Source organism: Drosophila nasuta, chromosome X (assembly GCF_023558535.2).
Source record: "Drosophila nasuta strain 15112-1781.00 chromosome X, ASM2355853v1, whole genome shotgun sequence".
NCBI classification, from domain to species: domain Eukaryota; kingdom Metazoa; phylum Arthropoda; class Insecta; order Diptera; family Drosophilidae; genus Drosophila; species Drosophila nasuta.
Genome location: NC_083459.1, coordinates 27211701 through 27227198, shown reverse-complemented (window position 1 = coordinate 27227198; position 15498 = coordinate 27211701). Strand labels below are relative to the sequence as shown.

The window sequence follows — 15498 nt, the reverse complement described above, 5'->3', positions numbered from 1 at the left end:
AGTAATCTAACTTATGCTCTCCCATCTCTCTACTTCTGACCATACAAGTTAAAGCAAAGCGCTAAGTCTTGATCGATAAACTGAATAAAACAGAAGGAAAAGACATTTCAAAACGCGTAATATTCATTTCTTCTCTAGAGTTTTTCCTCTTTCTAGATAAACAGAAAAATAGCTTTGATTAAATGTATCTCGATTATATTTTTATTTTATTAGTGTTGCTTTCGTTCAAGAGTTCCGCATTCAACTGGCTTTTAATAGAGTGATTGAATAAACTATCGCTTATGTACAGAGATTTGTAAATGTTACTAGCATAATTATGGTAAACATCGATGCAAAATGATATCGAACAGAGTTTGATCGAACAAACTCATAACAACCAAAAGGATCAAAAATACAGCTTTCGAAATCTATTCAATTCTTAAAATATTCTACTAAAATCAATTAAATTTTATAATCATTATTTTGTTGAAAGTTTCTTTGAAAAATCTTTGCTTAAATTGAGGTGATATATATTATATTATTCCAAATATTTTTTGTGTTGATTTCTTGAGAAACTTTGCCCCATTTTGTCGCACAGTGCAGCGCGACAAAACTGTGTGTTTGTGTCAAGTGTTTAATGCGACTCACACCGAAAATAAAGTGCGCCTCTGTCTCTCATCTCCCTCATATGTGTATGTGTGTGGGTGTGTGTGAGTGTGTCTTTAGTGTGCCTTTTTGTTATATAATAGAAAATCCTTAATAACATTTTCTTTACAATTGTGCACACAGTCGAGTCAAGTCGAGTCGAGTAAGATGTCGAGTTGGAAAGAGAGAGAGAGAGAACGCGAGAGAGTGAGGTGGCTAGTAAAGAGGATAAGATTTGTGCTAGACCAACACACACACACACATGCACACACCAGCAGTGAGTGTAAGACACACAAATCTTTTTACGAGTCTGCCTCTTGAGTCGACATCGTCACTCGCTCGTAAACATTTCACGCTTTGCCAAGCAATAAGTTTTCTTTTTCTCTATTTTTTTTGTTTTCTGTCCCCCCAAACATCTCTTCCTATTGCCATCTCTTTCGATCTCACACTCTCTCTCTCTCTCTCTTTCTCTTTCGCTCTCTTGTTTATTCTGTCAGTTTACGGTATTTGTTTTTGGGCAGGCCAGGACTTCTGGCTTCCGACTTGACTCCATCTTCAGCTTCATCTTGCTGGTCCTGGTCAGGTGCTTGCCACTAAAGTCAAGCTGCCCAACAGTCATAAAAAGCAAACGAAATAGTCGTGCCAAAAACAAAAAGCTACACAAAAAAAAAAAAGCCAAGAAAATACAGAAACAACAAACAAGCTAAAAGGGGTGAAGAACAAGCCAAATTCCATAGCAACTGATGCTTAAACGCATTTCTATAACCGGAACAAGGATGTTGCTAACTTGGTTATGGTTATGTCTGGGGCACACACAACGAGTACACTCACACACACACACACTCACACACACACTCATTCGCAGACGAGTGCACACAGCGTGTCAGAGTTGAGCCCTAAGTGAATGGTCAGTTGACTGTTTATTTACTTCTCGACGCATTGCAGTTGTTCTGTGCTCTTTGTTTCGCTTTTGTGAATGCGAATGCGAATGCGAAGCCGAGTTAGCCAAATGAATCAACTGAATGCGAGTGCGGCAAATAACACATTCATTTTACGGATTATTTGACCAAGTACAAAGCATACGCGGTATAATACTGCTAAATATTACCATCATTGAGTCTCGAAATGAAATACCAAGTAGTAAAGTAGGAAAGTTCGTAGTGAATAGAAAGAGTGTTGCTACTTGGCTATATTTGGTATATCAAAATACTACTACGTTTTAAATATACCATAAAGTACAAAATATACCAGATTGTCAACCATGTTCTTAAAATATACTGAATCGATATACTGCAAAATTACTAAAAATACCGATATAATAAATATGGTATATTGCTATTGATAGTACTACATGCAAAATATACCATATAGTACAAAATATACCAGATTGTCAACCATATTCTTAAAATATACTGCAAAAATAATAAAAATACCGATATAGTAAGTATGGTATATTGCTATTGATAGTACTACATGCAAAATATACCATATAGTACAAAATATACCAGATTGTCAACCATATTTTAAAAATATACCGAATCGATATACTGCAAAAATAATAAAAAAAATACCGATATAGTAAGTATGGTATATTGTTATTGATAGTACTAAAATATACCATATAGTACAAAATATACCGGATTGTCAACTATATTCGTAAAATATACTGAATCGATATACTGCAAAAATACTAAAAATACCGATATAATAAATATGGTATATTGCTATTGATAGTACTACATGCAAAATATACCAGATTGTCAACCATATTCTTAAAATATACTGAATCGATATACTACAAAAATACTAAAAATACCGATATAGTGAATACAAAGTTATAAAACTCTTCTACCCTATGGGTAACGGGTATAAATATGCAATAAATAAATACAAAATAAAAACACTCACATACCCAAGCGAATACACTCATGAATACTTATATTTCAAAATGATTATTTTCCTTAAACAAATAAAGCAACACAAACACACTCACAAAGTAGAGTAAACATGCTCATGAATGAAAATAATTTTATGTTTCTAAAAAAGATTCAGATATAAATAAGGAATACATTTATAAATTCACATATTTTAGAATATTTCCCCTCTTCACTCTGTTTATAGAGCGCGTTATTTTGCAAACATAATGAATTGCGTTCGCTTTCAGCGTGAATTGAGCCAGAGAGCAGAGCTTATCAAATTTCGAGAGTGTAATTGCATTTGCAAGACCGGAACCGAGTCTAGGCTGCGTATTAGGCAGATAAATCAGGCTAAATGTGCGCAAAATTTGAGTCCAAATAGCCCCAAATGGGGAAGGGAGAATGAGGAGAATGAGGAGACCACAGAAACCAGAATCGAGCGTCCAATCTCAATCGAAATCTCAATTCTTGAAGAAGCAATTCAACATGGAGGATGGAGGATGGAGGATGGAGGGAAAGGAGACGAGGTTGCCCCACTCAATGGTTGCCCCACGCTTGTCATTGTTCGTCGTCATTAGGCGATAAATTGACCTTCACGCATGCTGCCGGGCCACTTGCCTAAATATCCACACACACACACACACACACACTCGCTTGCTTGCTTGGGTTGTGCCACAATTCCACATTTTGTAGGCATGCTCAAGACGTCAGCGCTTCGTCGCTGTCAATCTACGAGACTAAATGAGTGTGTGTGTGTGTGTGTGAGTGTTTGTGTTCGTGTTCGTGTTCGTGTGAGCTACTCGTACAGACTGAAGAGCAATATGCTTTTGCCCTTAGTTTCGCCACCTAACCACCTAATCCTTGCCTTTGCCTAATGCTTATTTGATAATCTACCTGTTATTGACCTCATTTTTCTATTTGCTATTCTCTCACACTCTCTTTCTCTCTCTCTCTCTCTCTCTCTCTCTCTGTCTGTTGGCTCACACACACTATGCAATTTGTTTACTGGCATGCGAGCACTCGAAAAAAACACTCGCTAACCGTTCTTGAGACCCAAACAAGCTGCTGAGTTCCTTCTTTCTCTATCTCTATCTCTCTCTCGCTCTCTCTGAGCCAAATGCACCGCATAGTTATTCAGCTGAATTGCAAAGCGTTCGCGTATTCATGTGTATTCGAGTGTGTGTCTGTGTGTGTGTGTGTGTGTGTGTGTGCGTGCGTGTGTGAATGCATATGAATGCATGTGAGTGTATTTGTCATTTCTGCACGAAAGCTTTTCAATTTTCTAATGGGTTTCAAATACACATGTTCTATGTTACATACACCCAAAAAAAAATATATAGTAGAAGGTAGTAAACAGAAAGAAGAATTTGGCATCGTTTTTTTTCTTTCACTTCCAACATTTATTGGTTGCAATTCAGTGTAGAAATAACCTTAAGGTTATTTTAAAGTCCACAGCAATTCAACAACATATTTAATTACAAAAAAATTTGCTCAAATTTTTGGTTTGATATTCTAGAAATTTCTAAACCAAGTTCATAACAACTGCCCAAAAATTCTGCTTTAGCTGATAATCTGGTATATTTTTGACCTCTATGGTATATTTTCAAATATACATAATATGGTTGTCGGTATATTTTAGAATTTTTGCAGTATATTTTTAGAGCTTCATCGACACATCAAAAGAGGAATCTTGGTATATTGTTAGTATTTTGTGGTATATTTTCAAATATAGTACTTCAAAGATATACTAAATATGTTTGTCGGTATATTTTAGAATTTGTGCAGTATATTTGTTAGAGCTTCATCGACACATCAAATGTGGAATTTGGTATATTGTTAGTATTTTGTGGTATTTTTTTAAATATAGTACTTCAACGATATACCAAATATGGTTGTCGGTAAATTTTAGAATTTTTGCAGTATATTTGTTAGAGCTTCATAGACACATCAAATGTGGAATTTTGGTATTTTGTTAGTATTTTGTGGTATACTTTTAAATATTGTACTTCAACGATATACCAAATATGGCCAACGGTATATTTTAGAATTTTTGCAGTATATTTGTTAGAGCTTCATCGACACATCAAATGTGGAATTTGGTATATTGTTAGTATTTTGTGGTATTTTATATATTTAGTATATTTCAAGAACAAAAACGCACTGTTTTGCTTTAGCTTAAACTAGGTACCGGGAGGCATTGGTATATTTTTGGTATTTTAGGGGTATATTATTTAGTATACTTTATTCAAAATGGATAGCGGATATCCCACAGTCGAGCATACTCGAATGCAGCTTTTTTAATTGTTTTCTTTGATTTTCCTTAAGTTCAAAAAAAAAGTTTAAATCATAATTGACTTTACGAGGGTCAAAAAATCTTGATAATAAAACAGATATATTTATTAAAATAATATCGAAATAACTCGAAAAGAGAAAATCTACTTATTCGAAAACATTTTTATTCGTTCGTTATAACTAAACTTAATTTATGCCGATTAGCATAAGAAAATGAGTTTTTCATTTTCAGAGAAACTTTGCTATTGTTGTTTCTTCTGAAGTAAAGACCACCTAAGCTCGGAAACTAATTTATGAAACCTCGCATCGATTTCAGAATTTCGCACACAAATCTTATTAGACAGCAGACAAAGCAAAGTGTATTTCCCCAAAAAAAAATCAGACCACAAACGAGAAGACCAAAACGTCTAATGCTTTGCCAGAGGAATTTTATGTTTTTTCTTGGCAATTTTTGGTTCTTTGGCTCAACCATTTTTGACGTTTAATTGATTTTGGAGAATTTTGCAGTGGAAATGTGAAATGTGAAAGTATGATGACGATGCCAGAGAAGAGCAGAGTAGAGCTTAATGTTCGAGTGGCAAAAGTTGCTGGAGTTGAGTTCATTTTGTGTGTGTGTGTGTGTGTTCGTTAGGAATTTAATGCAATGAAGCTGGCGTGACCATATGCTTCACATTAGCTAGCAAGAGTGTGTGTGTGTGTGTGTGTTAGATAGTGTATTTGTGTGTGTGCGTGTTTGTGCGTTTTGTGTGCGCCTTTTGTTCAACAAGGCTCGATTGCAACAATTACAACAACAATGGACGCTCATTCGCCCATTTGCAGCACATGTCGAGAGCTCTGTGTGTGTGTGTGTGTGTGAACAATAAACTCACTTACAGACGCTTGCACACAGACACCCACAACACACACACACACGAACATAGAGAGAAGTAGAAGTTACACTTGGCCAATGTGCGTGTTCAATGGCAAACACAATGGAGCCAGCCAAGTGCCGTTACATTCCCCATGATGAAATTGCATGTGGCAAATGTGCAACAGCCGTGACCCCCCTTCCACTTCCACTTCCCCCCTTCCCAGTCACTCACTCCCCTTTCGTAGCCACACACTCGTCGTCACTTTTGCACCTTTTCAGTGCAGTTTTGGGCTAATTTCACTTTTTCCCAGCCAACTCGCAGTTTGAGCCCTACTATTTTCCCCCATGTACCGAAAACTCATTTCGCCAGTCTTTTCCCCTCCCTTACCCTCTCTTCCTCTCCCCTCTCCAGCTTGCCACACTACTGGAATTCCTCACTGATTGCGCGCGCTGTCGCCTTTTGCAACAGTTGCCTCAAACGAAAATGTGTTGCATACTTTTAGGACTAACCTACATCGCGCGTCGCGTATACGACGTGTTGTACACGCTACTCGTAAGCTGTGTGTGTGTGTGTGTTTGACATCTAATTGGGAACGCGGCAACATATTGATTTTCATTTGACTTTATTACATTTGCTGCCCCGTCACTTTTGTTTATATAATTACTCAAATCATTTGGGTTAAGGTTGCGCCCTCTAAAATGTATTTTTGTTTCGTACTGAATCTGATAAACACTTGTATATAATTATTTTCATATTTAACTTACGGTAACACAAAATGTTGAGAGACAAATAAGCGATCAAGAACTTACCTAAAATGAAAAGAGAATGTAGAATAATATTATATTAGTAAGGCAATATCAAATATATTAAATACATAAAGTGCATCGAAAATTTGCGTTCGTTAAATATTCCAAGGTATTTTTTTCTTAAATTTTAGAATATTTAAGAATGTCAAATTAAGTATACGTAGGTGCTCATACATCAAATTATGTATACTTAAGATTACATATATAATATGAAGTATACGTAAGCTAAAAATAAAAGGGATATACTTAAGTTTATAAATATGACATTAAGTATACGTAAGTTTATTCATAAGAAATTAAACAAACATAAATATAACAAATAAGGTATACGTAAGCTTACATATATCAAAATAATATGTAACTCTATATATATGAAATTAAGTATACGTAAATTTAAAATAACAAATTAAGTATACATAAGTTTGTGTGTATCAACAGATGAAGATTATAACTGTGTATCATATTAAGTATACGTAACTTTTAAACTTTAAACTTTAACTTTTAAAAACGTAAGTTTATATATAAAGAATAAAGTATACGTTATAATAAATCTTGCACTAAAATTTGCAAAAATCTTTTCAAATTTCTGTTTTTTAAGCAGCACTTTCAACAGCAACTTTTTGCTAAATGTTGCTCAAAATGATTTAGCTAAGCACTCGAATATTGTGCATTCATTACACAAATGCATTTAAAATTGTGTGCAATAAATCTTATCAATAGAACATTAATGCCCTTCCGAATGATGTGTAGAGCAATGCGTCGACCATTTGAATGCCACTCGAAGGCATTTGGCAAAGAGCGCACTTGACAACATCTGGACAGCGAACAGATGCCACATAGGAAGGAGAGAAAAGTAACAAATTTTGCAATTATTTATTGCACAGGCAGAAAGTTAAGTTAAATAGTTTGCTTAGGCACACAACTTGACACATTCAACGAACACTTGATATATTGTATGTATGCCCAGCAATTGTTACTTTGAATCGTTGGCATATTTGAAGTGCGAGTGCGAATACGAGTAATTCTCACTTTTGAATTAGATGCAAATAACTGCAAGATATTCATTTCGTTTGGCTTGCGACTGCTTATGGTTATTGTTATGCAACGCATGGAGAAAGAGTGGAGCGAAACGAAACGAAGCGAAGTGCATAAGTTGTGGCAATGTAATTGAAAATATGTTGCTGCAGCTCTCGGGGTATTCATGCTGCTGCTTCTTATCCTTATTCATTCATAGCCATATGCCTTGCACTCTCTCGCTTTCTCTTTACACACTTCCACTTCCTGCTGCTGCCCGCTTTTGAGCAGTGCCAAGGGCAACAAGGCAGCACGACAGCAGCAACTCTCTGTTGTTGGAGTATGCCGAGTATATTGAACATTCTCCAATAGTACAACAAACAATGGCAAGAGCCAACGGCAACGGCAATGGCAACAACAACTACGACGATGACAACAAAAACAACAGGCCGCAACAATGCAAGCAATAAGTGTTGTAAACTAACGGCAACAGTTTTACACACACACACACACACATACTCGGGCAAAAGTTGGTTGGAAAACTTTGATTTTTATACATACACAAAAGAAAAACCCACATCCATATCCAAACCGAAGCGAACCCAAAAATTCCCTTATACGATTTCCGTATTGACAATTCCCAGAACCACATAAAATACCCAAAAACCACAACTACACAGTGCAAATATGTATTCTTATTGTAATTTTTCAAGTGGTCCGTCGATGGGGAGCGAAGCCCTGACAGCAAAACGGAAATTTTAGCTTTGCTTTTTTCAATTAAAGATTATAATCATAAGTCAAGAAAGAGACAGAGAAAGAGAGAGAGTATTATAAATTTTTACTCGCATATTGTGACATTATTTTGTGATGTGTGTTTTCTATTGTTTCTATGGCATTCGCTGCATATATCACCATCATCATCAACATCAACATCAACGTCATATCGATCCAACTGCTTCTTTTCACTTTGAAACTAAACTGAGCTAAATTCTGTTGCAGCTCCGAGTGTTTGCATTGTGAAATCAGTATTTACATACTTAGTATGTTATGTGCTTACAATTAGTGCAATTTGTGTCGTCTAACATTCAACGAAAATTGTTGAAATTACTTTGCACTCTCTATTGTGTTAGTATTATACGTTTGAGCAAACAAAATAGTTCTCTCCAGAGTAACTTAACCATCAATTTGAATAGTTGCCATTTCTTGTTTGTTGACTTCAAATTGTTGTTTATATATTAAGAACGGCTTGGTAGTAATGGTGAAAATTATTCAAGAAATAGTTTATAGTGTTTATGGTATATTTTGTACTCTATGGTATATTTTCAACGAAGTACTATATCAATATATAAAATAAAGCCATAATTTTATTTTAGCATTTTTTCTTACTCACTTTCCTAATTACTTGTATTATCTATGGTATATTTTCAATGTAGTACTATATCAATATACCATGTATGGCTTTCGGTATATTTTAGTATATTTTCTTACTTTCTTTCTTAATTGTTTTTATTATTTACAAAATTCAAAGTCTCCAACTCTAACTCTCAACAGTCATTAAATTTTTATTTGGTATATTTTGAAGACTATAGTATATTTAGATACCAAATATGGGCTTCAATATATTTTAGTATTTTATTTTACATACTTTCTTAATTGTTTTTATTATTTATGGTATGAATGTAGAACAGTATTAATATACCAAATATAGCACTCAGTATATTTTAGTATTTTTTCTGAAATTCTTTATTTATTGTTTTTATTATCTATGTTTTGGTATATTTTTAATGAAGTACTGTATTAGTATATTTTAGTATTTTTTATATATATATTTTAGTATTTTTTCTGACATTCTTTCGATATTGTTTTTATTATCTATGTTTTGGTATATTTTTAATGAAGTACTGTATTAGTATATTTTAGTATTTTTACTTTCATTCTTATATTTTGAATGTAGAACAGTATTAATATACCAATTATAGCTTTCAGTATATTTTAGTATTTTTCCTGACATTCTTTCTTTATTGTTTTTATTGTCTACGTTTTGGTATATTTTTAATGAAGTACTGTATTAGTATATTTTAGTATTTTTACTTTCATTCTTATATTTTGAATGTAGAACAGTATTAATATACCAAATATAGCATTCAGCATATTTTAGTATTTTTTTCTTCTTTCGATATTGTTTTTACTATCTATGTTTTGGTATATTTTTAATGAAGTACTGTATTAGTATATTTTAGTATTTTTTACTTTAATTTACTCTAATTATTAGGTTGTTATATAATAATATTTTGAATATAGAACTGTATTAATATACCAAATATAGCATTCAGTATATTTTAGTATTTTTTCTGAAATTCTTTCTTTATTGTTTTTATTATCTATGTTTTGGTAAATTTTTAATGAAGTACATTTTAGTATTTTTACTTTCATACTTATATTTTGAATGTAGTACTATATCAATATACCAAATATAACATACAGAATACATTAGTATTTTTTTCAACTTTCTTTCTTCTTCTCCAACTCTCTACAATCTCTATATATATTTTGTATATATTGTTATTTTTAACACCTTACACATTTTTATCATTCCTACTACTTTTCTCTCAGTGCAGCCAACATCTGTCTCTATATTGTTTGTTTGTGTGGTGTTCTATATGTTGATGTGTGTGTGTGTTTTGTATGTATCTTTCTATAAACTATTTTTAAGCTTCATGTATGGCTGCAGTTTTATTTGTGCTTTGTGGTTAGTTAGCTATGCGTTGAGCGATTTTAGTGCGCTTTTGGTTCAAAGTATTTCCAAGTGGTTCACAGTGGGCAGCAGTCGAAGGGTTCCTTTCAACTGGATGCAACTGGATGGATGGGAGTTTAGTTCGTTGCATCCGTTTGGGCGAAGAGTATACAAAATGCATAAAGTTTATGAAAAATCCAAAGCATTGCAATAGCAGCAGCAGGAAGCGCAGACGGACAAGCGGACAACGGAAGGGCGGTGTCCATTGTCGAGTTGTTTGGCTTTTGCCAGCGGCTGGCTGCTGGTTCCTTTTATGCAACCACGCTTCACAGCTTCTTTTTTTTTTTTTTTTGTTTGGTGTGAGAGCATAAAAGACAAAGATAATAACAAAGCTAAGGCTGAAGCTGCGAATGTGTGTTGCAAGCAACTATTCTTCGCTTTTTTTTTAGCAATTTGTGATTTCAATTCAACAGCATTGCACTGATATTTTATTTGCCACGTCTGTCAGGTATCAGCTGGATTAAAGGTGAGATTGCCCACCAAAAAAAGCAAAACAAAAGCGAGTAAAGTATTCATAACTGTGCGACAAATATGCACGAAAATATTTGCCTTGCATTTGTTGCCGATTCTCTCGCTCTTCCAACACTTCTGGCCAGACACTGACAGGGCAATAGAACATTCCGTAAAGTCTTCAAATTCTTTGGATTAACAAAAAAATTCTCCAAATTTTCAGCATTTCCATGGCGCAAAAGAGAGAGATAGAGAGAGAGAGAGAAAGGGAGCTGACGAGCAATTGTGTATGAAATGACTTCAGTTAAGCCCAAAAGTTGTTAACTTTTTAATGCAATTAGCTCAAATGAACAGTAAGCTGGTTCACTAATTACAAAAACTCATCGCTAACGAATGAACACAATATGCTCCTTGATTGCCACACACAAACTATTTCGTAGTTCTCTACGTGTGCGAGCCACTAGAATTTCGCGCGTGCAACGGATGAAACCAACTCAATTGAGTTAGGAACTTGCAATATCAAACATAGTTGAACTAGTTCAAATGAACTTAATATATACTTCGTCTTAAGGGTTGGAATTTAAACTGAAATAAACCAGTTTAATAAAACCAAGAAGCTTGAATGCGTGAAACCAACTCAATTGAGTTGGGAACTTGCAATATCAAACATAGTTGAACTAGTTCAAATGAACTTAATATATACTTCGTCTTAAGGGTTGGAATTTAAACTGAAATAAACCAGTTTAATAAAACCAAGAAGCTTAAATGCGTGAAACCAACTCAATTGAGTTAGGAACTGGCAATATCAAACATAGTTGAACTAGTTCAGATGAACTTAGTATATACTTCGTCATAAGTGTTGGAATTCAAACTGAAATAAACCAGTTCAATAAAATCAAGAAGCTTGAATGCATGAAACCAACTCAATTGAGTTAGGAACTTGCAATATCAAACGAATATCTTATTGAGTAGTTGAACTAGTTCAGATGAACTTATATATGCTCAGTCGTAAATGCTAGAATTTACACTACAATCATCCAATTTAATAGAACCAATAAAAAGATTGAAATTTTTGAGTTAAACACGGACAGGAACAAATTGACCCGCCCTAGTATACATATAAAGAGTATTAGAACTAGTTCACATGAACTTAGTATAAGCTCAGTCTTAAATGCTAGATATTTTCAAATTAACTAGTTTCTTAGAACCAAGAAACGGCAACGGGCAAAAACACGGCAATTGAGTTAAGAACTTCAATTTCCAAACATATGTATTGAAATTACAATTTAAAAACCATTTCAGCTAGTTCAGATGAACCTATATCAAACTAAAATGAGCCAGTTCAACATAACCAAGAAACTTCAACTTAAACATTGATTATATTTTATTTTCCAACTTAAAAAGCAGTTGAGCTAGTTCAGATGAGCTCATATCAAACTTAAATGAACTAGCTCAATAGCTGCATCAATATTATGCACAAATTGTATGCAATTTGAGATTGCTAACCAATGAACTAGTTCATTTACAAAACACAAACTGCGCTGTAACTAAACTAATTCGCTTGAAGTTGCCAAATTTATTGATTTTTAAAAGTAAACTTTATCAAAGACAGAACTAACACATATACCCCACAAAGTAATCTCTCATTGTGCAGGGTATTCGAAGAGAGCAACTGCAATACATATTTGACATGCTGCAGGTAAAAGTGACACAACGTCATCGTCATCGTCGTCGTTGTCGTCCACTGGCCACTACTAGCTCAACTACATTTGAATTCCTAATGAGTTTCGTTAGGTTGTGCCCAAAAAAACTAAAAAAGAAAAAAAACAAAATAGAAACTAACAGGAAGGAAGCAGTGGATGGGGAGGAGACGGAGACAAGGACGAAAACGAGGAGGAAACGAGGAAGTTGGAAGAACTTGAAACAAGTTTCAACAGCAATTTGTTATTTAAAATGTTGAAGGAACAGAAACTTGTGTTGGGTTGCCTCGTTGCTTGTGTAGTCCGCACAACACTTGTAAGTGCATGCATATTTTATAAATACCCAACAAATATTTCGATATGACTGTAGAAGTATGTGTGTGTGTGTGTGTGTGTGTGACAGGTAAATGGTTCTCTTGGGACTTGTGCTTAACGACTTTCTTGAGCTGACAAATTCTATTTGATATTTATGCAACAAAGACACCTTTAAAATGTTATTGTTTTTTTTTTTTTTTTTTGGAGAATAAACAAGAAATTTTTGAACAGCAACAGGTTCATGTCGCATGCCCCACACAACAGTTAAGTTTCAATAAAGCTATATTGCCTTTTGTTTGCCAAAATATTGTCTAAGTGAAAGCCTCGTCTCTTTCACTCTCCACCTCTCTATCACTTCCCTTTTTTTGGCTTTTAAAGCCGAGCTAAGTTTTTGGGCAAACTTGATGGCCCAAAGTCATGGCATTTTTAATAATTTATAAGAAACAAACGAAACGAAACGAAATGTTAGAGGCAGGAAGCCTCAAATCAACCAAACCAAAAGACTCTGTCTCTCTCTCTCTCTCTCTCTCTCTCTCTCTCTCGCCCTCTCTATGAAAAGCCACCCTCTTCTCGGGCACTTCGTTTGCCCCCTTTTGGAAAATTTTGTTGGCAGCACAAGGAAAACATACACAAAACTCAAATGGAAGTTCACATAACTTAGAACATGTTCCGCCTATTTTATATGCTGCACACACTTCTTGCAACGAGGGTGCTTCGACTGTTTCGCCCATTTTGTGGCAGTTCAAAGTTGTCCAAACTTTGTGCCAGCGCCAGATGTGTTCGTCAATAAATTGACCGTCTTAAAAAGCATACAAAATGTTTTCTAATAGATTCGAAATGTTTTCTAAAAACTCTGTTGACAGTTTGTTTTTGAACTGTTGTTTTTTTTTTTTTTTTTTGTGAGTAGTTTCTTGAGAGTCAGTAAATTAATTAAGTCCCTCTTTGAGTAGCAAAAAACGAGTAAACAGATGATTATTAAACCAGTTTTTAAAGTAATAGAAAATTGGAATTCACTAACAATCAAAAGTAACAAACTATAACTAGAAATATGCAAGGCAAATTAAAAATCTTTTAGTATATTTATATACTATATAATGCACTTACGGTCTTCTAATATTCTATATAATATATACCATATATGTATTTCACTTGGTTTTTCTTATTATTTATTTCTCTGCAAACTGTAACTAGAAGGTTATATTCAGTTTTTGTAGTTCAAAAATCTTTTAGTATATTTATTCATTAGTATATTTTTATACTATATGTTTTACTTGCTGCCTCTTACTAATTGCTCTGAAAACTGTAACTAGAAATATGCTAGGCACATTAATGTTACATTCAGTTTCAATAACTTCAAATCCACATCATTTAGTATATTTATATACTAAATGTTGCACTTGCTGTCTACTATTAATTTTTCTGTAAACTGCAAGTGGAAGTAAGCCGAACAAATAAATGTTATATTCAGTTTTAGTTATTTAAAAATCTTTTAGTATATTTTTTATATTAACGATTGTTGTCTTCTATTATTTTTGACATACTTTTGTTATCGCCTATTAATTTCTCTGGAAACTGTAACTTGAACTATGCCAAGCAAATTAATGTTATGTTCGGTCTTTGTAATTTAAAAATGTGCTTTTTTTAGTATATTTATATACTACATATATACTACAAAGCACTCTAAAAAGTCTTCAACTGCTGTTAACTACAATTGTCTTAACATTAGCTTGCTTGTGCTTTTGCTGTAATTATCGCAAAATCTTTTCTCTTCTTACAAAAAAAATTTTAACAAATTTCTATTGAAGACGAAATCCTTTATTCGTCGATTCATTTATGTTTTTCGTAAGGGGGTGAGGGAATAGACGAAGCAGATGAGAATCGTTAAACTCTATAAAGAGTAAGTGCATTGCAACTATCGTAATCCCATTGCGAAAAGTTTTGCCTCTTTCATCGACTGATAGAGATAGGGAGAGATAGAGTGGGCAGAGGGTTGGGGGTGGAAGAGGGGGAGTGGGGGAGTGGGTGGACAAGCGGATTGAGAATGAGTGTTCATCCTCAATCCTCAATGCTGAATCCTTGAACTGATGCTGAAGCTCATCCTGCTCGCTTTTTGCCAGCCTGCTCTCGTTCTTTCGCATCAGCTCCTTTGCAGCTTATCTGCCACACACACACACACACACACACTCGCATCGAGCATAAAGTTCGTTATTTTCGTTATATTACGAACTGATGTACGTCCCTCTCCCTCTCCTTCTCCCTCATCTCTAGCCATCTCTGTCATCGTCGGCGCCTCACGTAGCCGTAGTTTAAGAGGCAGCCCGAAAAACTACGGCATAAAATTTCCAATTTGCTGGCGCTGCTTGACTTTTTGGTTTTGCCGGGGCCGAAAAACTTGGCCCGTGTCCGGCGCCAACATCTATGGCGCATATGGGTGCACTTTTTACCTCCCTCCTTTCCTCCCCTTCCCTCTCCTACTTTTTTTATTTTTATTTTTCAAATTTTTCTCTTTTTTTCCACGTTGTCTTATGAAACGTTGCGCTTTGAGTCCGAGCGTATTGAATTTTGAGCAGCTTCTCTGCTGCTTTACGATTTTCTACGTTTCGTTTCGTATTTTTATACCCGCTACCCATAGGGTAGAAGGGTATTATAACTTTGTGCCAACAGGAAATGTATGTAACAGGTAGACGGAGGCATCTCCGACCCCATAAAGTATATATATTCTTGATCAGCGTCAAC

At 34.5% G+C, this 15498-nt stretch overlaps 1 protein-coding gene across 2 annotated transcripts in view; it reads right to left on the bottom strand.

Annotated features, from left to right (window-relative positions):
* Positions 1–15498, bottom strand: part of LOC132796538 (neurobeachin-like) — a 147454-nt gene that overhangs the window by 91162 nt on the left and 40794 nt on the right. Inside the window, exon 3 of one of the 2 annotated variants that reach the window (XM_060807741.1) lies at positions 6466–6492. The exons of the other annotated variant lie outside the window; for it this stretch is intronic. Within the exon in view, the coding sequence (XP_060663724.1) occupies positions 6481–6492 (12 nt within the window). The 3' untranslated portion in view covers positions 6466–6480. Of the gene's footprint in view, positions 1–6465; positions 6493–15498 lie in introns of those variants that run through there. 2 annotated transcript variants of the gene reach the window in all.